This window comes from Neoarius graeffei, chromosome 1 (genome assembly GCF_027579695.1).
Source record: "Neoarius graeffei isolate fNeoGra1 chromosome 1, fNeoGra1.pri, whole genome shotgun sequence".
Lineage (NCBI taxonomy): Eukaryota > Metazoa > Chordata > Actinopteri > Siluriformes > Ariidae > Neoarius > Neoarius graeffei.
This window is the reverse complement of record NC_083569.1, coordinates 119099807-119127262: the sequence shown is the minus strand read 5'-3', so window position 1 is coordinate 119127262 and position 27456 is coordinate 119099807. Positions and strand designations below refer to the sequence as shown.

Genomic DNA, 27456 nt, shown 5'->3' with positions numbered 1-27456 from the left:
GTTGAGAATGGTACGCCCCAAGGTAGTATTATCAGCCCAGTACTATTCCTGATTATGATCAATGATGTTTTTAAAGATTTACAGAGATCAGTTAATGTTACATTGTTTGCAGATGATGGGGCTATGTAGAAGAGGGGTAGAAATGTTAACTTTATTGTGAATAAGATGCAGCAGTCAGTGGATGCTGTCCAAAAGTGGGCCCTTGAATGGGGATTTAGAATTTCTATAGATAAGAAAGAGCTAGAAAGAGTCGATTGCTTCAAATATTTAGGCCTATGGTTTGATAAGAGGCTAACCTGGTCTGTGCATATACAGAAGATGGTTGAGAAATGTAAAATCAATCAATCAAGTTTATTTGTACAGCGCTTTTAACAATAAACATTGTCGCAAAGCAGCTTTACAGAATTTGAACGACTTAAAACATGAGCTAATTTTATCCCTAATCTATCCCCAATGAGCAAGCCTGTGGGGATGGTGGCAAGGAAAAACTCCCTCAGACGACATGAGGAAGAAACCTCGAGAGGAACCAGACTCAAAAGGGAACCCATCCTCATTTGGGCAACAACAGACAGCCTGACTATAATATTAACAGTTTTAACAGGTATAATCCTCAACTGTCCTCATGGGGCCGTCCTTCACAGGAGTGGGGCGATAAAACTCCGACCAGACACAGGGCACCAGGATGGATCAAGCAGGTCCGAGGGGCAGAAGAGGCCAGGATCTCAATCCCAGGATCAACATGTAACTCAGAGGGACAGATGGGGGGGGGGGGGGGGGACGTTTTAAAAACGTTTTAAATGTGATGTGATGTTTGTGTGGGGTGGATTGGGGTGCAAGTAGGCCAGCCATGAAAACTATTTACATTAGCCTCATGAGATCTGCATTTGACTATGGGTGTGTGGCTTACAGATCTGCATCTAAGTCACTCTTAATTAAGTTGGATGCTATTCAACATAAAGCTTTGAGGTTATGTTGTGGTGCTATGAAAACTACCCCAGTTAATGCAATTCAGGTTGAGATGGGTGAAATGCCTCTTCATATCAGGAGGGATCAGTTAACTCTGGTTTATTGGGCTAACCTTAGAGGGCAAAAGGAGGATCACATAAGTTATTCTTCTTTAATTCACTGCCAAGAGAGAGATAAGTCTCAAGTTAGAAGCTTTGGGTGGATTATATCTCAGAAAGCAAGTGAAATGGGCCTCCAGTTGCTTAATGTGTGTCCATCAGTGTCTTATCCAGCTCTTCCATTGTGGCTATTGAGAGAACCTCTCGTTGACCTAGACCTGTTAGAATTGAAAATGAATGAGGAAATCAACAGAGATATAGTTGAGGATCATATTAGAGATGTGTATGAAGATAAACTTGTGGTATTTACAGATGCATCAAGGTCAATAGAAGGTAAAGTTGGTGTTTCATTTGTAATACCTAGCCTCAAGATCTATAAAAAAGAAAGATTGAGTAATGATCTTGCAGTTTACACAGCTGAGCTAGTAGCTATTCTTATTGCCCTGTCCTGGGTTGAGAGCAACAGGCCAAGGAATGGGGTGCTAATCGCGTCAGACCCATAAATGCATCTGCATTGATGAGCATCCAGAGTGCTATGTCACAGTCCAGACAAGACATTGTTTTAGAAATTGTACAGATGATAAGTAGACTATTAAACTCTGATACAAATGTCAGTTTTTATGGGTCCCAGCTCATTTAGGAGTACGAGGTAATGAACCAGCTGATAAGAACGCTAAGAAGGCATGCGAATCTCCTGAGATCACTATAGATATTCATAATAGTAAACCTGAAATTAAAATGATAGTCAAGTCAAAGTCCAAGGGAAAATGGCAAAGTGACTGGAATAATGCTAACACTGTGTGGCAGCGGGGGCGTGGTCAAGCACCGCTCTTGTTCCTTTCGGAGTGTGACGAGCGCCTGGTGCTGGCTTTGCTGAGCCGTGGCGAGGGCGTGGACCAGGTCGGCGAACGGGGAGGATTCCATGGGGCTGCTGGGTTGGTGCTCCACTTTCCCGGGTTTCAGCGCCACTGTAGGACTCCCTATGTGTGGGTGGAGCACAGAGGACGGCAGGACAGAGATCAGGTTTATCACTTGGCTTTATTGCCACACTTTTCAGTCTAACAATAATCAATCTTGCACAGACACACACACACAACCGGCGTCTGGTTCAGGGAGGAGCTCCTTCCACTCTCCCTCCTCATATAGGGCGCGGTCACTGGGAAGACACACAAACACAGGTTAATTGCTCTCAGGTGTAGTGATTCTGCCACTTACCTTCCCTGACTCCGCCCTCCTGTCACAGACCGGCGCTTGACCACGCCCCCGCTGCCACACACTGGTAGGAAATATTACAGTATTCAAAGGTCTGTGGGCGGTGCAAGACCAACTGCTACAGTAGATCCACTCACGAGGAAGATATTATCTCGAGGATGAGGTTTGGGCGCACTGGTTTGGACAGTACTTTATTTCTTTTAAAAAAGCATGCTGATGGAAAGTGTAGTGTATGTGATGCTGCTGAGACAGTAGAGCATGTTCTAGAAGACTGTAGGGAGTTTGACCAGGAGAGGCAGCAACTTATCCAAGAGCGAGAGGCAGAAAGTGTTATGAGTAGCACGCTGTGTGAGCACAATCGCTATCAGGCGCGTTAAAATGTAAATAACTTTTCTAGAATTTCACCAAAACTCACTGAATTTTCAGCATTGTAAGAGAACTCCCTAAAGTATTATTCAGCAAAACCCCAGAATGATAGCACAAATCTAGAATTTTTAACAGAATTTTAGTTCTTAAAATTTAACGTAATTATGGACGTCACGCGTAACATTTACACCCGTGAAAAATCACTTTGAATGCTGTTTTGAAAGTTTTGATCAAATATTCTCTATAATAAAAAATCGCTTAAATATTATAAACACACAGTCTTTTAATGTATCAAAAAATAATTTTGATAAAGCAAGGAAATTCGGAAGAATTTTTTTTTTCTTTTGCTTGTTGTGTGCGTCACGCTACCAAAATCTAACTAACCCCTTCACGAACAATTCCAACTTTCATGGACTTGTAGCGCGAATAAACCTTTCAAAAAATATATAATACTTCTCACCCAGTAAATTAGAATCCTGGTGACTTATATCCTCATAGCTTCAGTAGATCTAGAGATTTAGTCGATTTAGTAAATCCCAAACGCTGTGAAACACGCCAGCCATCTATGGTGAGAAGTGCTGCTGTAGTTGAGAAACTCTCATTTCTCCCGCTTCCAACCAACTCCATGACCCATACCAAAATAACAATGTCACGCTCATCACTGAAGGATGATTTATGCCAAGTTTCACGGAAAAATACAGCGAAATAAACTTTCTAGAAGCATTTTTCAAAATCCCAAACATTATGAAACATTTCTTGTAGGGTTTCAGGTTACAAATTTCGAGAACAGAGAAATTGTAGCACAAAAGTTTGCCACTAAACTCACGAAAATACTTCATCCTAGCGAGTTTCACAACCGAACTAGGCTACGTGACAGTCCATGACCACCCAGGAATGTTCTAGAAGGTATGCTTCTAGGCATGTACGATCGAGAAAGACGCCACGTGAAGGTAGTAAAGGTAGTATTTCCACTGTCTTATGACGTTTTTGCTTGTTTTAGCGCGATAAACAATGCATTATGGGTAATCATTAAAATGCTGATTTCAAGGTCAAAATGGGTAAAAACAACTAATTTATATAGATATTGTAAAAATTGTACCTAATAGTTATTTCAGTACATAAAATCAAAACCTGAATTTAATTTTTTTTCCCTATGTTACACCATTGTGCATCTATAGCATGCTACTCATCTGTGCCTTTAAAAATAAATTGAATTCTTCAGAAAAATTCAGGCGAAGTTTGCTTTAGGTTTTTGTTTCACTTCTTGGAAGGACCTGGTCTGATTAAAAGAATTTAGGGTTTATTTATTTATTTATTTGTTAGTATTACTCAGATATCCAGACTCTCACTCCATTTCGGTAGGTGACGGTAATGCTTCCAAAAGTTGTTTGCCAACCGCCATTAAAAAAGAAGACGCTTTATGGCAGCGGACCGGATGTTTTGGAAGCAGATAGAAAACACGTTCATGCTGTGTGTTGTTCCTGATGGTTGCACGTTCGAGCAGACAAATAAAGTTAATGTAAAAGAGGAAGCCGACCCTCCATCATTTCACAGTAAGCAGTGCTACAGATGACTCTACTTCCTGTTTGTGTTGTTTTTCACTTGATTTCTGTGACATTACAGTTCAGTTTCACAGATCATTAAATGTAACAACAAATGAATAAAAAATGATGTCATTACTTAATAATAAAATGTAAATATTTGCCAACTTGCTGTGGGTTTAGTGGAATAAAACACTTTGGGACATGCTGTTATTGAAAAATAATCAACATTTGGGTGTGAACAGCCTGACACTGACTGTACTGTCTCCTGCTTGGAGAATTAAAATGTACTTCGTGCTTAAGGACATTTAATACACCGTGACAATAATGCATTTTTAATTCTCATCTCATCTCATTATCTCTAGCTGCTTTATTGTGTTCTACAGGGTCGCAGGCAAGCTGGAGCCTATCCCAGCTGACTACGGGCAAAAGGCAGGGTACACCCTGGACAAGTCGCCAGGTCATCACAGGGCTGACACATAGACACAGACAACCACTCACGTTCACACCTACGGTCAATTTAGAGTAAAGAGTTAACCTAACGTGCATGTCTTTGGACTGCGGGGGAAACCGGAGCACCCGGAGGAAACCCACGCGGACAACATGCAAACTCCGCACAGAGAGGCCCTCGCCGGCCACGGGGCTCGAACCCAGACCTTTTTGCCGTGAGGCGACAGCGCTAACCACTACACCACCATGCCGCCTGCATTTTTAATTACTAATTAAAATTAATATGAAGTGTTTAAAATACTCCTGAAATTTGCATTTTGAATTTCAAGTGGTTTCAGGAGAAAGGGATGAATATGAAAAATGCATTTACACTAAAGGACATAATGAAGAAAAGGTCATACAAGTGCAGTGAGAAGTGAATCATTCAGGAGAGAGATTTGAGATCATTACTGGTGTTATGGATTATATTCAGTTCAGTGTCCATGAACATTGTGTAAAGTTCAGTGACTGGCTCCTCCATCTGCGGTGTGTTAAGGAGAGATACAGCAGCTCCTTCCTCCCTACTGCTGTGAGACTGTACAGCCAGCACCTCACCAAGCACAGCACCAGACGCTCCTCACAATAATCAACAACACTGTCCAGATCACTTCTACATCCATAGAAACCCCTCTGCTATAACGTATACTGTGTGCACTGACTATCAGCATCAGTACTTTACAGCGAACTGCTCGCAACACATGGTTAAAATGGGTCTTGTGCAATATACCGACTTACTTGTGCAATACTACCTGGGTAATACTGGTAATAATACCTGTGCAATACTTACACATGCAATACGACCTTTGCAATACACTTATGTTATCTATCTGCAAACCTGTTAATTTATGCAAATTAAATTTTTTTAATCTCTAAATTTGTAGTTTATTTATTTTATATATATCCTTTCTTTATACTTAGCTTTTTATTATCCCACAAGGGGAAATTTACATTGTTACAGCAGCAAAATATATAAAGAGAAAAAGATAGGCAGTGAAGGAGTAGTGCAAAAGTACTATATTATTATTATTATTATAGGCAAAGTTGGAGGTGGCGGAGTTGAGGATGTTAAGGTTTGCTATGGGGGTGACAAGGTTGGACAGGATAAGGAACGAGCACATCAGAGGGACAGCACATGTGGAGAGCTTGGGAATGAAGCTAAGAGAGATGAGACTGAGATGGTATGGGCACATCCTGAGAAGAGATGCAGAGCATGTTGGAAGGAGAATGTTGAGGATGGAGCTGCCAGGCACACAAAAACGAGGAAGGCCAAAGAGGAGATACATGGATGTGGTGAGAGAGGACATGAAAGTGGCAGGTGTGGTAGAGAAGGATGCAGAAGACAGTGAGCAATGGAGACGAAAGATCTGCTGTGGCGACCCCTAATCGGGAGCAGCCAAAAGAAGATTATTATTATTATTATTTTAATGTACACATTGCTCCAGCACACTCCGATGACAAAATTAATATCATTAGTAAAAAAAAAACATACTTCCTAAAAATGTACACAGTGCAGATTTTATTCCAGAGATGGAGACAGAATGAAACCCTGGAGTTCACTGCGTGAATTTACTCCATCTAGTGGTTAAAACGTGTAACTGCCTCATGAGAAAAAAGTCAAACAGCGGGCGTGTCTCATATGACGTCAATAGGCTGAATCGAAACTGGAGCTCAAATCCTTTCCCTGACCAAAACCAGACCCTTTCAGCAGGACACAATCTCCAGTTTGAAGCTTCTCTCTGTTTCTTCAAGGGATTAAAACCACTGCAGGTAAACACTAAGAGAACAGGAACAAGAGGGAAAAGAGAAATAGAAAGAGGAATAGAAGAGTGCTATAGATGACTCTACTTCCTGTTTGTGTTGTTGTTTTTCACTTCTGTGACATTACAGTTCAGTTTCACAGATTATTAAATGTAACAACAAAAGAATAAAATATGACGTCATTACTTCATAATAATATGTAAATCTTTACCAAATTGCTGTGGGTGTAGTGGAATAAAACACTTTGGGACATGCTGTTATTGAAAAATAATCAACATTTGGGTGTGAACAGTAACTCCACTTCCCCACTGATTATTTCCAATAACAGCATGACACTGACTGTACTGTCTCCTGCTTGGAGAATTAAAATGTACTTCGTGCTTAAGGACATTTAATACACCGTGACAATAATGCATTTTTAATTACTAATTAAAATTAATATGAAGTGTTTAAAATACTCCTGAAATTTGCATTTTGAATTTCAAGTGGTTTCAGAAGAAAGGGATGAATATGAAAAATGCATTTACACTAAAGGACATACTGAAGAAAATGTCACACAAGTGCAGTGAGAAGTGAATCATTCAGGAGAGAGATTTGAGATCATTACTGGTGTTATGGATTATATTCAGTTCAGTGTCCATGAACATTGTGTAAAGTTTTCTGTTGCCTAAATCTTCTCTCATCATGTCTCTTGTGTCAGCCATGGCTTCCTCCAGCAGTGTCCTGAGTGAAGATCAGCTCCAGTGCTCCATCTGTCTGGATGTGTTCACTGATCCAGTCTCGACTCCATGTGGACACAACTTCTGTATGATCTGTCTCACAGAGTTCTGGGACAGCAGTTCACACTGTCAGTGTCCAGTGTGTAAAGAGGAATTCCCTAAACGACCTCAACTACGTGTGAATACGTTCATCTCTGAACTTGCTGCTCCATTTAAGAAGGCAGTTCAGGTGAAATCCAGCAGTGCTGCAGAAAAACCCACACAATCTGTGGTGCTCTGTGACGTCTGCTGTGAAAAGAAATGTGCAGCCGTGAAGTCCTGCCTGATCTGTATGACGTCTTACTGCAAGATTCACCTAGAACCTCATGAGAGAGTTTCTTCATTAAAGAAGCACAAACTGATGGATCCTGTGGAGAACCTGGAGGACTACATCTGCCTGAAGCATGAGAGACCCCTGGAGCTGTTCTGTAGAGACGACCAGACATGTGTGTGTCAGTTCTGTACTGAGGGAGACCACAGAACCCATAACACTGTTCCTATAGAGGAGGAGAGTGAAGAGAAGAAGGTGAGGGACTGAAAAGTTTTGATGTATTGTATAAAGTTTGCAAATGAATTTCATGCATGAAATATGAACCTTAAAAAAAAAAGTTGATGCATTGTGTGTAACTTTCTCTCAGACTGAGTTGGGAAAGACACAAGCAGAAGTTCAGCAGATGATCCAGGAGCGACTGAAGAAAATTGAGGAAATCAGACACTCTGTAGAACTCAATAAAGTCAGTCTCTTAACTCACCTACAAAATCGCTCCTTTATAAAAACACACTCAGAGAATAATGATCTAATCACATGAAATAAAACAATTTCTCATTGTCTGCTGTGAGAAAAACACAGAGAAGGAGAAAGCAGACAGTGTGAAGGTCTTCAGTGCTCTGATGTGCTGCATTGAGAGAAGTCAGGCTGAGCTGCTTATGGTGATGGAGGAGAAGCAGAAAGCAGCAGAGATGCAGGCTGAAGAGTTCATTAAAGAGCTGGAGCAGGAAATCACTGAGCTAAAGAGGAGAAACACTGAGCTGGAGCAGCTCTCACACACTGAGGATCACCTCCACCTCCTACAGGTCAGAGTCCCTCTGTTTCTCAATAGCAATGCAGCACATGACAGGACAGCAGTCCCCATGCTGAGGGATTTCTCCTCTCTCCTGCTGTACTGTAGATTTACCCGTCACTGTGCAGCCCTCCACACACCCGGGACTGGACTGACGTCACAATTAACCCTCATCTGAGTGAGGAGACTCTGAGGAGAGCTCTGTCTCAGCTTCAGGAAACTCTCAGTGAGGAAATGCAGAAGGTTGAAGAGATTAGTAAGTGTTTATTACACAGACACATTCCATTTCCAGTATTTTGTTTTAATTAATAAAAAGCAAACATTTAATTAAATCTCTCAACATTTACTCACAAATATTGTCCAAAATTATTTTCCCAACAGAACTGAAGAGAATTCAACAATATGCAGGTTTGTGAGCTCTTATTGGTCACATGACTAAATATATAATTCTTCCCTTTTCCACACTGTGCAATGATAAAACTGATGTTCACTGTGTTTCTGTCTCTCAGTGGATGTGACTCTGGATCCTGATACAGCTCATCCTAAACTCATCCTGTCTGATGATGGGAAACAAGTGAAACATGGAGACAAGAGACAGAATCTCCCTGATAACCCAGAGAGGTTTGATCGTTGTGTCTGTGTGCTGGGAAAGGAGGGATTCTCCTCAGGGAGATTTTACTATGAGGTGCAGGTCAGAGGGAAGACTGAGTGGGATTTAGGAGTGGCCAGAGAGTCCATTAACAGGAAAGGGGAGATTACAGCCAGTCCTAAAGATGGGTACTGGTGTGTGTGGCTGAAGAATGAGACTGAATATGAGGCTCTGGACTCTCCCTCTGTCCCCCTCTCCTTGAAACAGGCTCCTCAGAAGGTGGGGGTGTTTGTGGATTATGAGGAGGGTCTGATCTCCTTCTATGATGTTGATGCAAAATCTCACATCTACTCTTTCACCGATCAGAATTTCACTGAGAAACTTTATCCATTCTTCTGCCCCAGTCTGAATTATGGAGGTAAAAATTCAGCACCACTGATCATCTGCCCTGTTAATAAGATCTAATCATCGCTTTTATTACCTCGCCTGGGACGGATTCCTCCAGGGGGCGAGGTATCGTTTTCGGTCGTGTTTCTTTTGTTTTTTTGTTCACAATATTATGGGAAAATGGCTGGATCAATCTTCATGAAACTTTCAGGATAGATGGACATTGGTTTCAAATAGAACCTCCAACATTTTGAGGGTCATCTGGTCAAGGTCACCAAAAAGGTCAAAATTGTTTTTGTTGTGTCTACTGCCTCATATAGAGGCGCTAGCCACTACGCCATCGTGCTGTAAGAATGTGAGTGTAATAGTCGTGCACTGTACTGTACATGCGCATGCATGTGTTCCTATTAAAATGTCCGGTGAGTGTATACAATTCGGTTCACCATTCAAAATAAATGGACGAGACTAAAGAAATTGCTTTCAGACATGTTTATGCTTATTACAGAGGGAAAGTGCATTCCACTGAGCTCTAGCTCATAAGAGTTTGGGTCATGGTGACAGCGTGTGTATGTCAGCCTCGGTTCAGAGGTTTCAGTTTTGAAAACTGTAAGAGGTAAGAGTAGAATAATATAAAGTACAGACACTTGGTATATTTTACTTCTGTGATTTTTAAATTGTTCATTTTTGGATTACGCTTCATTTTTGTGGCTACTGATTCACAGAGTAAATATATTGCTGTATTTACTGTATGGACATGGGATCAGAAAACTGTTTTATTTATAAGCAGGAGCCACATGGACCCATAGGGGACCTATTTTTTTTCATGATATCTTCCTTCATGGGCGGCACGGTGGTGTAGTGGTTAGCGCTGTTGCCTCACAGCAAGAAGGTCCGGGTTCGAGCCCTGTGGCCGGCGAGGGCCTTTCTGTGCGGAGTTTGCATGTTCTCCCCGTGTCCGCGTGGGTTTCCTCCGGGTGCTCCGGTTTCCCCCACAGTCCAAAGACATGCAGGTTAGGTTAACTGGTGACTCTAAATTGACCGTACAGGTAGGTGTGAATGTGAGTGTGAATGGTTGTCTGTGTCTATGTGTCAGCCCTGTGATGACCTGGCGACTTGTCCAGGGTGTACCCCGCCTTTCGCCCGTAGTCAGCTGGGATAGGCTCCAGCTTGCCTGTGACCCTGTAGAAGGATAAAGCGGCTAGAGATAATGAGATGATGAGAGGTAGGTGTGAATGTGAGTGTGAATGGTTGTCTGTGTCTATGTTTCAGCCCTGTGATGACCTGGCAACTTGTCCAGGGTGTACCCCGCCTTTCGCCCGTAGTCAGCTGGGATAGGATCCAGCTTGCCTGCGACCCTGTAGAACAGGATAAAGCGGCTAGAGATAATGAGATGAGATGAGCTCTTCCTTCATATTTATCATAAATGCTACCGGGCGAGGTTTGTTTTGCCTGGCAACACTTGTTTTATTTTAGTGTTCATGCTGTCTTGCATCAGATGGAATTGTTCCAAGCTTTAAATGCTGTTACATCTCATTTCAAATGGTATATATTTTGCTGGGGGGGTTTTTTCCTGCCAAAATATTCTGTTGGGCATCATGGCAGGCCATTCATTTTATTTCTGAAATCTTTCTGTTGCATTTTTTTTTTAATTATCTCATGGTTTAAAGGAGACAGTTTTGAACATCATGGCAGTGTTAATCATGGACACAAAGACACAAATCATACCCATACATACAGTATAATATGGAGTTAACCTTTCTCAAAGGATATGGAATGAAAATATGTTTTGACTTTTGAACAATCTTCACAGAAGCATGAATCATTCTCTTAGCATTAATAATTCTCTCTAAACGCAGTAATTGTTTGTTTGCTGTGGGATAAAACACATGTTCTTATTGGAAAATAAACTTCAGGGTGGTAACAGTGGCTCCGCTTCATGACATCAGCTCAACACCAAGTGTTTTATTCCCTGCTTAGATCATTAAAGCAGATATAATTCTTTATTATGTTTTTAATTGAGAGCTGCATTTTCAATGTGAATTAAATAAATGAAGTCTTTAAAATAATCCTGAGATTTGCATGTTGAGTTCCGAGTTGTCCGCAGTTGTTTGGTGAGACAGGAATCAGATAAAAAAATTTATTTTAACTGAAGAACAGGTTTTTGAAAATGTCACACGAACACAATGTGAAATGCAGGAACATAAGTGTTACATAGCCAGATCATCCCCAGAATACCAAATGCCGACCGAGACGCGACAAAAACAAAGGGATACAAAGCTAACCTACCTATCAAAGTTGAAGGATTTTTAGCTCGGACCTGGATGTAACTTTCCCTCTCATGTCTGCGTTAAACATGAACTTGTATCTATATCAGGAATGTGTGTCGTGATGTTTCCCACTAAAGTTGTGAAAGCCACAGGAGAGCAGCTTACCGCAAACGTGCTCTGGGACAGCCCAGTCCTCTCTCTCAAGAGTGGCCAGACAAAGCTCCAGTGGTTCTCACCGTTCAAGTTTTATTTATGAAGACGACGATAATCCAAAACAAAAAGGTCCAAGACAAACCAAAGTCCTCAGAGGCTACTTCTAGATGCATGCAGTCAGCTAACAGCAGAAAATCACTAATGTCAGCCATTTCATGTTTGATAATGTTATGCACGCATTTCAGAATTATAGAAACAGAATAACTGTTGTGTTTGAGTGTTTTAAGATAAAGTAACGCAAGGACTATCAGATGTCGAAAACCGCACATTGATATCTGCAATAATAAAAAATTTATGGCAATGAATGTGTATCAAAATTGCTACAATTTCATTCATTTTTTTATCTCATTTTTTCAATGAGGATAGTTGTACATCTTCTGTATTGTAATATAATATGATTTCAACTTCTTGGATGCACTGTTTGGGCTAGTGTATCATATTTCTTCATCTTTTAGGCTGAAGTACACCATTTTGTTGCAAAATATACACTACCGTTCAAAAGTTTGGGGTCACTTTGAAATGTCCTTATTTTTGAAAGAAAAGCACTGTTCTTTTCAATGAAGATCACTTTAAACTAATCAGAAATCCACTCTATACATTGCTAATGTGGTAAATGACTATTCTAGCTGCAAATGTCTGGTTTTTGGTGCAATATCTCCATAGGTGTATAGAGGCCCATTTCCAGCAACTATCACTCCAGTGTTCTAATGGTGCAATGTGTTTGCTCATTGCCTCAGAAGGCTAATGGATGATTAGAAAACCCTTGTACAATCATGTTAGCCCAGCTGAAAATAGTTTAGCTCTTTAGAGAAGCTATAAAACTGACCTTCCTTTGAGCAGATTGAGTTTCTGGAGCATCACATTTGTGGGGTCGATTAAATGCTCAAAATGGCCAGAAAAATGTCTTGACTATATTTTCTATTCATTTTACAACTTATGGTGGTAAATAAAAGTGTGACTTTTCATGGAAAACACAAAATTGTCTGGGTGACCCCAAACTTTTGAACGGTAGTGTACATCTTGTTGGACCACGCATGAAATGTCTGCAGTGTGATAGATTTACTGTTGAGATACTTTCTGTCAAATTTATCAAGCTCATGATTTCAAATTTGCATTTAATATTTAGTTTATAATGAATTTCTCATCTACAACCTATCCAGATGGGAAAAAAACCAAACATGTTCACACCATAACTTCCTAATACTACTGAGGTATGATTCAAAATGGGATGTCAAAATGACAAAAAAATCTCCATAGGCCCCCCTGTGTACACAATGCTGAGAGACACAATGAGCTCAGTACAATAATTATGAAGGGTCTTTAGTAACAACACAGTTTGTCTATATGGTACTTGGAATGTCTTGCTGAATTGCAAAATGCAGAACAATTAACTCACTTGTAGTGTCCATAGGCCCTGTGTTATCTCATACAAAGAGTCAATTACATAAAAAGCTATAGGCAATTTATTGAAGTAATCAGGAAAAATCGTTCATTTTCTCTGTATGTGACACAGAAACAAATACACAAGGAACTTTTTCATGATATTTGGAAGATTTAATTACAGTTCAAAACACCACAGGCTGAGAATTCTGATCTTGCTAGTACTGTACAAAGTATTGGGATAGTATTGCTTTTAAACATTGTTGACCTGAATATTGTTAGTTAATCAGAACATGAAAGCATCCTTGAATAAAAAGCAATATCTTTTCACATTCATTTATTGTTAGAGTATGAAGGGCCTACGGACACTACAAATACGTATCACTATGAATCGAATATTCTTTTTTCCAAAGTTTAGCACATGAAGTATAATTAAAAGATGAAAAAGAGCAGAGAAGGAAGTGTGGTGCACCAAGCACCAGAGCTGGTGTCCAAAAAAAAAAAAAAATCTCTGAAAATGAGAAGATACAGACAGAATGTCAAAGCAGGCATGAAAAAGCAAAGTGTATGTATGTAACTTTTTTGCCGTTGAAGCTAAGTGAGAAAAATTTTACAGGTATATATTAGACATAATTTGTGCCAATATACCGTAGGTTTCTGCTGGAGAGGACATGGTCAATTTTTGGCCATCAGTGAGACACATTTGGTACACGTTAGTGATTTTCCGCTGTAAGGAAAACTCACATCAAAAAGAACGCTGCCCTTGTCAAAGAGCTGCGTCACACACATCCACTAATCAACTGATGCTCCTCCAGCCTGCCCAGTCATCAGTATGTGCAGCTTTCCCTGACTGACATGCTTCCCAGCAAAAGCTTTATTAGAAAACTTACTTACTTAGCCTGAGCTCCCGCTAAAACCAATCTTGACTGCTTACTCCACTGCATCCTTTCTTGCATTGCCGCTCTTGTATTTCGACGTATTAAATTACAGTACACTGGGTAGTGATCACTATCCTGTTGTGGTTCAGTTTGAGATAGAACTAATAAGAGATCAGGTGGGAAGAAAGGGGATATGGATTTTAAGGGAAGCAGATTGGGAAACCTTTTCAGTCATCAGTGAGAGCAGTCTAATGGGTATTGGAGCTAATGCCAGTGTTGACTCCATGTGCTTTTCTGTTACAAATAGCATAATTAGGGCTGCTGAACTAACCATTCCCAAGTCAAAGTCAGGTAGAAAGGGAAGGATTGTTCCTTGGTGGTCTGAGGAATGTAGTAGGGCTGTCAGGGACCGTAATAAAGCATTTAGAACTTAAAAGCAAACTCTAAATTTTGGAAACTTGATGAAATACAAACAGTGTCAAGCTGTGGTGAGGCAAACAGTCAAGAATACAAAAAGGGAGTATTGGAAAAAGTTTTGTGATTCAATCGAAAGAACAACTCCAATTCAAAGTGTATGGAACATGATTAAGAAAACGAGAGGCAATGGGAGGGATTTTGAGTATCCAGTAATGATTAATGATCAAAGAGTTATTACAAATAGTAAAGATAAAGCTGAGGCCATAGCGAAGGCATTGGTAAAGGTGCATAGCTCAGAGAACCTCACTCATGAGGAGAAAAGAGGAAGAGAAATGACAATAGGAAAGCACAGGGATGTTTTACTTGAAGAGACAGGAGATGGGGAAATTTTAAATACACCTTTCAACTTACAAGAACTTAATAGTGCATTAAAGAAAGTTGGAAAGTCTACCCCAGGGAAGGATATGATCTGTTACGCAATGTTGGAGAATTTGACTGATAAAGTGAAGGAGATGGTGTTGACCTTATTCAATAAGGTGTGGACAGAAGGAGTCATCCCAGCAGAATGGAAGCAGTCTGTTATCATCCCTATTAGGAAACCTGGGAAAGATGCAAAGTACCCAAGTAACTACAGACCTATAGCATTAACTTCTCAAATGGGTAAAGTAATGGAAAGAATGGTTAATGACAGGCTGGTCTACTGGTTAGAAACTAGAAATCTATTATATAGCTACCAGAGTGGTTTTAGGAAGGGAAGGGGGACTATGGATCCAATAGTTGCCCTGGAGGACTCAATAAGGAAAGCTCAGGTTAATAAAGAGACCATTTTGGCCATATTTTTTGATGTTGAAAAGGCCTATGACATGGTCTGGAGAGAAGGTGACTTCTTATTAAGTTGAAACAGATGGGAATTAAAGGAAGAATGTTCCAGTGAGTTAGAGACTTCTTATCTGGTAGGAGAGTTATAGTTAAAATTAATGAAGAATTTAGTAATGAGTATATAGTTGAGAATGGTACGGCCCAAGGTAGTATTATCAGCCCAGTACTATTCTTGATTATGATCAATGATGTTTTTAAAGATTTACAGAGATCAGTTAATGTTACATTGTTTGCAGATGATGGGGCTATGTGGAAGAGGGGTAGAAATGTTAACTTTATTGTGAATAAGATGCAGCGGTCAGTGTATGCTGTCCAAAAGTGGGCCCTTGAATGGGGATTTAGAATTTCTATAGATAAGACTAAAACAGTATTTTTTACCAGGAGGATTATTCCTCTAGACTTCAAGTTGAAGATATCTGGCACAGAGCTAGAAAGAGTCGATTGCTTCAAATATTTAGGCCTGTGGTTTGATAAGAGGCTAACATTGTCTGTACATATACAGAAGATGATTGAGAAATGTAAAAAAGTTTTAAATGTGATGCAATGTTTGCGTGGGGTGGATTTGGGTGCAAATAGGCCAGCCATGAAAACTATTTACATTAGCCTCATTAGATCTGCATTTGACTATGGGTGTGTGGCTTACAGATCTGCATCTAAGTCACTCTTAATTCAGTTGGATGTTATTCAACATAAAGCTTTGAGGTTATGTTGTGGTGCTATGAAAACTACTCCAGTTAATGCAATTCCGGTTGAGATGGGTGAAATGCCTCTTCATATCAGGAGGGATCAGTTAACTCTGGTTTATTGGGCTAACCTTAGAGGGCAAAAGGAAGATCACATAAGTTATTCTTCTTTAATTCACTGCCAAGAGAGAGATAAGTCTCAAGTTAGAAGCTTTGGGTGGATTATATCTCAGAAAGCAAGTGAAATGGGCCTCCAGTTGCTTAATGTGTGTCCATCAGTGTCTTATCCAGCTCTTCCATTGTGGCTATTGAGAGAACCTCTCGTTGACCTAGACCTGTTAGAATTGAAAATGAATGAGGAAATCAACAGAGATATACATAGTTGAGTATCATATTAGAGCATACCTGTCAACTTTGAGGTTTGAAAAAAAAAAGATTTTTCCCAGATTTTTAACTCAAAATAAGGGAAAATTTCGGAAAGTCATACTCTTCACCAAAAGTGGGTGTGTAGTTGAATGGGGGGCAATTTTCTATCTAGTATTTGTGATTTCCTGTACTCTGGTGCATGTTCGTGATAGCCAAGACCCAAACTCAATATGCTTATGGTTTATAGAGTGCATTTGTGAATAAACTATACATTTATTTTTATTTGCTTTCAGTGGTACCAGTTATTTCCCAAATTAAGGGCTAAAATATGTATCTTATGTTAAAATAAGAAAGGTCAGACAAAGGGATGAGTTGAGTCATTTCATTTATTTGAGAACAAATACAGTAAATCTCATTTTCAAATTTAACACTCAAGTTGGATATTCATGAGGAAAAAATATGGTACATCTCTCAGTGTGTGCGTGTGTGAGAGCACGGGGTGGGTTGCCTCCCTAGTTGACTGATATTTAATTTTCAGTAGCTGTGGCATGAGTGCTATTGTAAATGTAAGTGGCTGACTTTGCATGTCTCAGAACTTTCTGGGATGGCCTGTACTGGTGAGCCTCAGCAGAGTGGTTAAGTTTACAGGATAATAATGCACATGCAGTGCTTGGCTCAAGTGACATTCTGTTAGTGGTCATAATTTTATTACTTTTATTATATAATTTTATCAATCTTTATTCATGTCTCTAGTCTCGCCGTCTACTGAAACTCCCTCCCTGAGGAAAGAATTACGACCATCTTTTAGTTTTGTGAGAAGTTCCGAGCAGTGACCTTGGTCAGACTAGCGCTATGGATCTGACAGTCTTCTTCACAGACATGCAATTAAAATCAATGTGTAATTACTAGACTGCCACCTGCTGTACTGGAGAGGGCGGGGACGTGAATTCATGGCCCGACATCCTGCTGTAAACTCCTGTCAGAGGCGCGTCATGAATTCTGCATCTACTGACTTTTTTATATTGTGAAAATACGGGATATTTTTGGGAAAATAAAAAAAAACAGGAAGACAGCGGGAAATAAGTCAAAATAAGGGAGTTTCCTGGGAAAAACGGGAGGGTTGACAGGTATGTATTACAGATGTGTATGAAGATAAACTTGTGGTATTTACAGATGCATCAAAGTCAATAGAAGGTAAAGTTGGTGTTGCATTTGTAATACCTAGCCTCAAGATCTGTAAAAAAGAATGATTGAGTAATGATCTTGCAGTTTAGACAGCTGAGCTAGTAGCTATTCTTATTGCCCTGTCCTGGGTTGAGAGCAACAGGCCAAGGAATGGGGTGCTAATTGCGTCAGACTCATAAATGCATCTGCATTGATGAGCATCCAGAGTGCTATGTCTCAGTCCAGACAGACATTGTTTTAGAAATTGTACAGATGATAAGTAGACTATTAAACTCTGATACAAATGTCAGTTTTTTATGGGTCCCAGCTCATTTAGGAGTACGAGGTAATGAACCAGCTGATAAGAATGCTAAGAAGGCATGTGGATCTCCTTAGATCACTATAGATATTCATAATAGTAAGCCTGAAATTAAAACGATAGTCAAGTCAAAGTCCAAGGGAAAATGGCAAAGTGACTGGAATAATGCTAACACTGGTAGGAAATATTACAGTATTCAAAGGTTTGTGGGCGGTGCAAGACCAACTGCTAGATCCACTCACGAGGAAGATATTATCTCGAGGATGAGGTTTGGGTGCACTGGTTTGGACAGTACTCTATTTATTTTAAAAAGCATGCTGATGGAAAGTGTAGTGTATGCGATGCTGCTGAGACCGTAGAGCATGTTCTAGAAGACTGTAGGGAGTTTGACCAGGAGAGGCAGCAACTTATCCAAGAGCGAGAGGCAGAAAGTGTGCCTTTAAGAATAAATAGAATTCTTCAGAAAAATTCAGGTGAAGTTTGCTTTGGGTTTTTGTTTCACTTTTTGGAAGAATCTGGTCTGATTAGAAGAATTTAGGGTTCATTTATTTTTTTGTATTACTTGGATATCCAGACTCTCACTCCATTTCGGTAGGTGTCGGTAATGCTTCCAAAAGTTGTTTGCCAACCGCCATTAAAAAAGAAGAAGACGCTTTATGGCAGCGGACTGGATGTTTTGGAGGCAGATAGAAAACACGTTCATGCTGTGTGTTGTTCCTGATGGTTGCACGTTCGAGCAGACAAATAAAGTTAATGTAAAGGAGGAAGCCGACCCTCGATCATTTCACAGTAAGCAGTGCTACAGATGACTCTACTTCCTGTTTGTGTTGTTTTTCACTTGATTTCTGTGACATTACAGTTCAGTTTCACAGATCATTAAATGTAACAACAAAAGAATAAAAAATGATGTCATTACTTAATAATAAAATGTAAATATTTGCCAACTTGCTGTGGGTTTAGTGGAATAAAACACTTTGGGACATGCTGTTATTGAAAAATAATCCCCATTTGTGTGTGAACAGTAACTCCACTTCCCCACTGATTATTTCCAATAACAGCATGACACTGACTGTACTGTCTCCTGCTTGGAGAGTTAAAATGTACTTCGTGCTTAAGGACATTTAATACACCGTGACAATAATGCATTTTTAATTCTCATCTCATTATCTCTAGCCGCTTTATCCTGTTCTACAGGGTCGCAGGCAAGCTGGAGCCTATCCCCGCTGACTACGGGCAAAAGGCGGGGTACACCCTGGACAAGTCGCCAGGTCATCACAGGGCTGACACATAGACACAGACAACCATTCACATCTACGGTCAATTTAGAGTCACCCGTTAACCTAACCTGCATGTCTTTGGACTGTGGGGGAAACCGGAGCACCCGGAGGGAACATGTAAACTCCACACAGAAAGGCCCTCGCCGGCCATGGGGCTCGAACCCGGACTTTCTTGCTGTGAGGCGACAGCGCTAACCACTAGACCACCGTGCCACCTGCATTTTTAATTACTAATTAAAATTAATATTAAGTGTTCAAAATACTCCTGAAATTTGCATTTTGAATTTCAAGTGGTTTCAGAAGAAAGGGATGAATATGAAAAATGCATTTACACTAAAGGACATTGAAGAAAATGTCACACAAGTGCAGTGAGAAGTGAATCATTCAGGAGAGAGATTTGAGATCATTACTGGTGTTATGGATTATATTCAGTTCAGTGTCCATGAACATTGTGTAAAGTTCAGTGACCGGCTCCTCCATCTGCGGTGTGTTAAGGAGAGATACAGCAGCTCCTTCCTCGCTACTGCTGTGAGACTGTACAACCAGCACCTCACCAAGCACAGCACCAGACGCTCCTCACAATAATCAACAACACTGTCCAGATCACTTCTACATCCATAGAAACCCCTCTGCTATAACGTATACTGTGTGCACTGACTACCAGCATCAGTACTTTACAGTGAACTGCTCGCTACACATGGTTAAAATGGCTCTTGTGCAATATACCGACTTACTTGTGCAATACTACCTGGGTAATACTGGCAGGGGTGCCGCCAGAATTTTTGGGTCCCATGAAAGATTGGAATTTTGGGCCCCCCAACTTTGCCCACCCTCGTCACAATTGCACTGTTGTCATTATTTGACTTTTGATAGCCCATGAACCTTGAGTTTGTGACTTTGTTATTACATTTTATGTATTAACCTACCAGGGACTAGATGAAAACTGATCAGTGACTAATTCTGGTGCATTTACAATCACAAATGAAAATTCAAGATTTTGCCACATGCCTTCTTGTGCTAGGACAATTGGTAGTGAAATGTGTGATGTGACTGCTAATAAATCATAGAAAAAGTTTTCTACCCAGCATCAAAATACCTATGGAAATCCCATGGATTGTTATGTGTTAGGTAGAAAGCTGTGTGTACTGTTCTGCAAAAAGGGAATATGTTTGAAACCAATGGTTTAGAACGTGTGAACATTCCACACACGTAACCATGTCAGACACTTGACTGGTGTCTGTTATTATCAACACTTTAATCTAGCAAACTGTATATGGCGCTCGCTCATTAAAAACTTAAATCCTAAAGCTTTTATGGGTTGTATTGCTGCTTACCTCCTTCTCCAAAGGGGGGTTCAGTGGTTTGGTAGGGCGGAGGTCCCCCTGAGGCTGAATCTGTGCATATTTAGGGCACCCCATTAGTTATGAAACTGGTTATTAGCACTAGTTATTAGCACCAGCATAACGTAATATTTCATCTTGTTTATCACACAAGTCAGTTCAGTTATTAAAATGGAAAAAAATGTCACTGTACAAACTGTAAAAGTGTTCTCTTGATAGGCTAATCCAACCACGTTCATACTGTTCATTTACCATTCACTAATATTTTGAACACACATGTGAGCGACAGCTACCTTTCTTTGGGAAAAACTGAGTGACCAGTTGCCTGCCTCTCTGGTCCCTCTCAGCTTTCAGCTGCCTTTCTTTACGTTTTTGACAGCCACTCTTTATATTTAGCGATCATAGACTGTACGCACTCCACTGCTGGCTGGCTGCTGCACCGCGACACAGCAGCAAGTAGCGTTGCACTGATCAGCACACAGATTTAACGCGTCGCACTTCTACCAGAACTGGACCGTACCATTTCGCAAAAGGGGGAGGGTTAAATGACAATATGTTGAAGAACTCAAGAAATAGACAACCTTGTTCAATTAGCTCATTTTACCAGATGGAATATTGCATTGTTGTTATTTCAAAAGTCTTATTAAAATCATTCAAAGCATATTATCAGCCCCTTAAAGGGCCCCATGGCAGTGCTGGGCCCCTAGAATTGTTCTAACCTTTTCCCCCCTGGCGGCGCCCATGAATACTGGTAATAATACCTGTGCAATACTTACACATGCAATACCACCTTTGCAATACACTTATGTTAACTATCTGCAAACCTGTTAATTTATGCAAATTTGTTAATTTTTTAATCTCTAAATTTGTAGTTTATTTCTTTTATATATATCCTTTCTTTATACTTGGTACTTTTGCACTACTCCTTCACTGCCTATCTTTTTCTCTTTATATATTTGGCTGCTGTAACAATGTAAATTTCCCCTTGTGGGATAATAAAAAGCTATCTTATTATTAATCTTATAATTATTATTATAGGCAAAGTTGGAGGTGGCGGAGTTGAGGATGTTAAGGTTTGCGATGGGAGTGACAAGGTTGGACAAGATAAGGAACGAGCACATCAGAGGGACAGCACATGTGGAGAGTTTGGGAATGAAGCTAAAAGAGATGAGACTTAGATGGTATGGGCACATCCTGAGAAGAGATGCAGAGCATGTGGGAAGGAGAATGTTGAGGATGGAGCTGCCAGGCACACAAAAACGAGGAAGACCAAAGAGGAGATACATGGATGTAGTGAGAGAGGACATGACAGTGGCAGGTGTGGTAGAGAAGGATGCTGAAGACAGGGAGCAATGGAGACGAAAGATCTGCTGTGGCGACCCCTAATCGGGAGCAGCCAAAAGAAGATTATTATTATTATTTTAATGTACACATTGCTCCAGCACACTCCGATGACAAAATTAATATCATTAGTAAAAAAAAAAAAAAACATACTTCCTAAAAATGTACACAGTGCAGATTTTATTCCAGAGATGGAGACAGAATGAAACCCTGGAGTTCACTGAGTGAATTTACTCCATCTAGTGGTTAAAAAGTGTAACTGCCTCATGAGAAAAAAGTAAAACAGTGGGCGTGTCTCATATGACGTCAGTAGGCTGAATCGAAACTGGAGCTCAAATCCTTTCCCTGACCAAAACCAGACCCTTTCAGCAGGACACAATCTCCAGTTTGAAGCTTCTCTCTGTTTCTTCAAGGGATTAAAACCACTGCAGGTAAACACTAAGAGAACAGGAACAAGAGGGAAAAGAGAAATAGAAAGAGGAATAGAAGAGTGCTACAGATGACTCTACTTCCTGTTTGTGGTGTTGTTTTTCACTTGATTTCTGTGACATTACAGTTCAGTTTCACAGATCATTAAATGTAACAACAAAAGAATAAAATATGACGTCATTACTTCATATTAAAATGTAAATATTTACCAAATTGCTGTGGGTTTAGTGGAATAAAACACTTTGGGACATGCTGTTATTGAAAAATAATCAACATTTGGGTATGAACAGTAACTCCACTTCCCCAGTGATTATTTCCAATAACAGCATGACACTGACTGTACTGTACTGTCTCCTGCTTGGAGAATTAAAATGTACTTCGTGCTTAAGGACATGTAATACACCGTGACAATAATGCATTTTTAATTACTAATTAAAATTAATATGAAGTGTTTAAAATACTCCTGAAATTTGCATTTTGAATTTCAAGTGCTTTCAGGAGAAAGGGATGAATATGAAAAATGCATTTACACTAAAGGACATACTGAAGAAAATGTCACACAAGTGCAGTGAGAAGTGAATCATTCAGGAGAGAGATTTGAGATCATTACTGGTGTTATGGATTATATTCAGTTCAGTGTCCATGAACATTGTGTAAAGTTTTGTGTTGTCTAAATCCACTCTCATCATGTCTCCTGCGTCAGTCATGGCTTCCTCCAGCGGTGTCCTGAGTGAAGATCAGCTCCAGTGCTCCATCTGTCTGGATGTGTTCACTGATCCAGTCACGACTCCATGTGGACACAACTTCTGTAAGATCTGTCTCACAGAGTTCTGGGACAACAGTTCACACTGTCAGTGTCCAGTGTGTCAAACTAATTTTGCCAAAAGACCGGAGTTGTGTGTGAATACGTTCATCTCTGAACTTGCTGCTCCATTTAAGAAGGCAGTTCAGGTGAAATCCAGCAGCGCTGCAGAAAAACCCACACAATCTGTGGTGCTCTGTGACGTCTGCTGTGAAAAGAAATGTGCAGCCATGAAGTCCTGCCTGATCTGTATGGCCTCTTACTGCAAGACTCACCTGGAACCTCATGAGAGAGTTTCTTCTTTTATGAAGCACAGACTGATGGATCCTGTGGAGAACCTGGAGGACTACATCTGCCTGAAGCATGAGAGACCCCTGGAGCTGTTCTGTAGAGACGACCAGACGTGTGTGTGTCAGTTCTGTACTGAGGGAGAACACAAAACTCACAACACTGTTCCTATAGAGGAGGAGAGTGGAGAGAAGAAGGTGAGGGACTGAAAAGTTTTGATGTATTGTATAAAGTTTGCAAATGAATTTCATGCATGAAATATGAACCTTAAAAAAAAAAGTTGATGCATTGTGTGTATCTTTCTCTCAGACTGAGTTGGGAAAGACACAAGCAGAAGTTCAGCAGATGATCCAGGAGCGAGTGAAGAAGATTGAGGAAATCAGACACTCTGTAGAACTCAATAAAGTCAGTCTCTTAACTCACCTACAAAATAGCTCCTTTATAAAAACGCACTCAGAGATCATGATCTAATCACATGGAATAAAACAATTTCTCAATTTGTCTCCTGTTAGAAAAACACAGAGAAGGAGAAAGCAGACAGTGTGAAGGTCTTCAGTGCTCTGATGCGCTGCATTGAGAGAAGTCAGGCTGAGCTGCTTAAGGTGATGAAGGAGAAGCAGAAAGCAGCAGAGATGCAGGCTGAAGAGTTCATTAAAGAGCTGGAGCAGGAAATCACTGAGCTAAAGAGGAGAAACACTGAGCTGGAGCAGATCTCACACACTGAGGATCACCTCCACCTCCTACAGGTCAGAGTCCCTCTGTTTCTCAATAGCAATGCAGCACATGACAGGACAGCAGTCCCCATGCTGAGGGATTTCTCCTCTCTCCTGCTGTACTGTAGATTTACCCGTCACTGTGCAGCCCTCCACACACCCAGGACTGGACTGGCATCACGATTAACCCTCATCTGAGTGAGGAGACTCTGAGGAGAGCTCTGTCTCAGCTTCAGGAAACTCTCAGTGAGGAAATGCAGAAGGTTGAAGAGATTAGTAAGTGTTTATTACACAGACACATTACATATATTTCCAGTATTTTGTTTTAATTTATAAAAAGCAAAACATTTAATTAAATCTCTCAACATTTACTCACAAATATTGTCCAAAATTATTTTCCAAACAGACCTGAAGAGAATTCAACAATATGCAGGTTTGTGAGCATTTATTGATCACATGACTAAATATATAATTCTTCACTGTTCCACACTGTGCAATGATAAAACTGATGTTCACTGTGTTTCTGTCTCTCAGTGGATGTGACTCTGGATCCTGAAACAGCAAATCCGTATCTCATCCTGTCTGATGATGGGAAACAAGTGAAACATGGAGACAAGAGACAGAATCTCCCTGATAACCCAAAGAGGTTTAATGACTATGTCTATGTTTTGGGAAAGGAGGGATTCTCCTCAGGGAGATTTTACTATGGGGTGCAGGTCAGAGGGAAGACTAAGTGGACTTTAGGAGTGGCCAGAGAGTCCATTAACAGGAAAGGGAAGATTACAGCCAGTCCTGAAGATGGATACTGGTGTGTGTTTCTGAGGAATGAGACTGAATATGAGGCTTGTGACTCTCCTCGTGTCCCCCTCTCCTTGAAACAGGCTCCTCAGAAGGTGGGGGTGTTTGTGGATTATAAGGAGGGTCTGATCTCCTTCTATGATGTTGATGCAAAATCTCACATCTACTCTTTCACTGGTCAGAATTTCACTGAGAAACTTTATCCATTCTTCAACCCCTGTTTCAATGATGGAGGTAAAAATTCAGCAGCACTGATCATCTGCCCTGTTCATCAGATCTAATCTTCTTTCATTTTATTTTAGTGTTCATGCTGTCTTGCATCAGATGGAGTTATTGCAAGCTTTAAATGCTCTTACATCTCATTTTAAATGGAATATATTTTGCTGTCTTTTTCATGTCAAAGTATTATGTTGGGTATCATGGCAGGAAATTAATTTTATTTCTGAAATCTTTCTGTTGCATGTTTTTTTGAAAATTCTCTCATAGTTTAAAGGAGACAGTCTTGAAAATCATGACAGTGTTAATCATGGACCCAAAGACACAAATCATACCCATACATACAGTACAATATGGAGTTAATCTTTCTCAAATGATATGGAATGAAAATATGTTTTGACTTTTGAAAAATGTTCACAGAAGCATGACTCATTCTCTTAGCATTAATAATTCTCTCTAAACGCAGTAATTGGTTGTTTGCTGTGGGATAAAATGCTTCTGAACATGTTCTTATTGGAAAATAAACTTCAGGGTGGTAACAGTGACTCCGCTTCATGACATCAGCTCAACACCAAGTGTTTTATTCCCTGCGTAGATCATTAATGCAGATATAATGCTTTATGATGTTTTTAATTGAGAGCTGCATTTTCAATGTGAATTAAATAAATGAAGTGTTTAAAATCATCCTGAGATTTGCATTTTGAGTTTCGAGTTGTCCGCAGTTGTTTGGTGAGACAGGAATCAGATAAAAAAATGTATTTTCACTGAAGAACTGTTTTTTGAAAATGTCACACGAACACAATGTGAAATGCAGGAACATAAGTGTTACATAGCCAGATCATCCCCAGAATACTAAACGTCGACCGAGACGCTACAAAAACAAAGGGATACAAAGCTAACCTATCTATCCCCATGAGGGATTTTTAAATGAATAGTTAGCTCGGACCTGGATGTCACTTTCCCTCTCATGTCTGCGTTAAACATGAACTTGTATCTATATCAGGAATGTGTGTTGTGATGTTTCCCACGAAAGTTGTGAAGGCCAGAGGAGAGCAGCTTACCGCAAATGTGCTCTGGGACAGCCCAATCCTCTCTCTGAAGAGCGGCCAGCCAAAGCTCCAGTGGTTCTCACCGTTCAAGTTTTATTTGTGAAGACGACGATAATCCAAAACAAAAAGGTCCCAGACAAACCAAAGTCCTCAGGGGCTACTTCTAGATGCATGCAGTCAGCTAAGGAAAACTCACATCAAAGAGAACGCCGCCCGGTATGATCACCTGTTTCCTTTTCGAAGAGGTGCATCACACATGTCCACTAAGCACCTGATGCTCCCACAGCCTTCCCAGTCATCAGTATGTGCATCTTTCCCTGACTGACATGCTTCCTAATAAAAGCTTTATTAGAAAAGTCTGCAGCAAATCCAATATATCGAGAAAATCAGAAACAGAAAATGGTCAGGCGATCAGCAAACAGCATAAACTACATCTGAAACAGATCTGGACATCTGGAATACACAATTTATTTTAAACATCTTATTTTGTCTGATTATTATGGGGTTATGAACTGCCAGGATGATATTTAAAAATATGAAAATAAATAATTTTTTTTCAACCCATACAGTGGTTGTCAGGTGCACCAGAGAGGTGGATGTAAGTGCAGAAGTGTTTATTATAATACAGTGCGATCAAAACAAGAAGTGCATGAAACACACACAACAGCAAACAGTCCAAATCGGCAGGCAAGGTCAAAAACCCGAAAGCAGGCAAATGGTCAGTCGAGGCGCAAAAAGGATATTGGAGGCAAAAACCAGGATGAGAACTAGAATCGGGGACAGGAGTCGAGAAACCAGGAACACCACAAACACAGGAAACAAGGCAAGGTCATGCACACTGAACGTGGCGTAATACTTTGCGTCACATTACCATCAGCGCAGTCCTTAAATAGCCCAACACTTCGTTCACTAATGAGAACAGGTTTGCCTTGTTCATGGCGTGCACGCCGAATATCATCAGGCATGCTCGCAGCCTGAGGTGCAGGACTGACGGTGGTGCCAAGGCGCGTAGGACTGACAATGGTGCTTGAAAGTTTGTGAACCCTTTAGAATTTTATATATTTCTGCATAAATATGACCTAAAACATCATCAGATTTTCACACAAGGCCTAAAAGTAGATAAAGAGAACCCATTCTTCAGCCCCTGTCCCGATGATGGAGGTAAAAATTCAGCACCACTGATCATCTGCCCTGTTAATAAGATCTAATCATTGCTTTTATTACCTCGCCTTGGACGGAGTTCACCAGGAGGTGAGGTATCGTTTTCGGTCATGTTTCTTTTGTTTTTTTGTTCACAATATTATGGGAAAATGGCTGGATCAATCTTCATGAAACTTTCAGGGTAGATGGACATTGGTCTCAAATAGGACCGCCAACATTTTGAGGGTCATCTGGTCAAGGTCACCAAAAAG

General features: G+C 40.3%; 3 protein-coding genes across 3 annotated transcripts in view; all 3 read left to right on the top strand.

Annotated features, from left to right (window-relative positions):
• Positions 1 to 7114: 7114 nt before the first annotated feature.
• On the top strand, positions 7115 to 11960 carry LOC132882609 (E3 ubiquitin-protein ligase TRIM39-like). The gene is made up of 6 exons (XM_060915698.1): positions 7115 to 7714; positions 7827 to 7922; positions 8029 to 8262; positions 8358 to 8505; positions 8631 to 8657; positions 8759 to 11960. Exons 1-6 carry the CDS (start codon positions 7115 to 7117, stop codon positions 9301 to 9303), a joined length of 1650 nt encoding a protein of 549 aa, XP_060771681.1. The 3' UTR covers positions 9304 to 11960.
• Positions 11961 to 18467: 6507 nt separating this feature from the next.
• LOC132882584 (zinc-binding protein A33-like) overlaps positions 18468 to 27456 on the top strand; it is a 193095-nt gene continuing 184106 nt past the window's right edge. The window contains exon 1 of the mRNA XM_060915679.1: positions 18468 to 18580. Within this exon, the coding sequence (XP_060771662.1) occupies positions 18493 to 18580 (88 nt within the window). The 5' untranslated portion in view covers positions 18468 to 18492. The remainder of the gene's footprint in view (positions 18581 to 27456) is intronic.
• LOC132889568 (E3 ubiquitin-protein ligase TRIM39-like) lies at positions 22866 to 25580 on the top strand. Its single transcript, XM_060926215.1, has 6 exons — positions 22866 to 23465; positions 23578 to 23673; positions 23781 to 24014; positions 24110 to 24257; positions 24388 to 24414; positions 24516 to 25580. Exons 1-6 carry the CDS (start codon positions 22866 to 22868, stop codon positions 25058 to 25060), a joined length of 1650 nt encoding a protein of 549 aa, XP_060782198.1. The 3' UTR covers positions 25061 to 25580.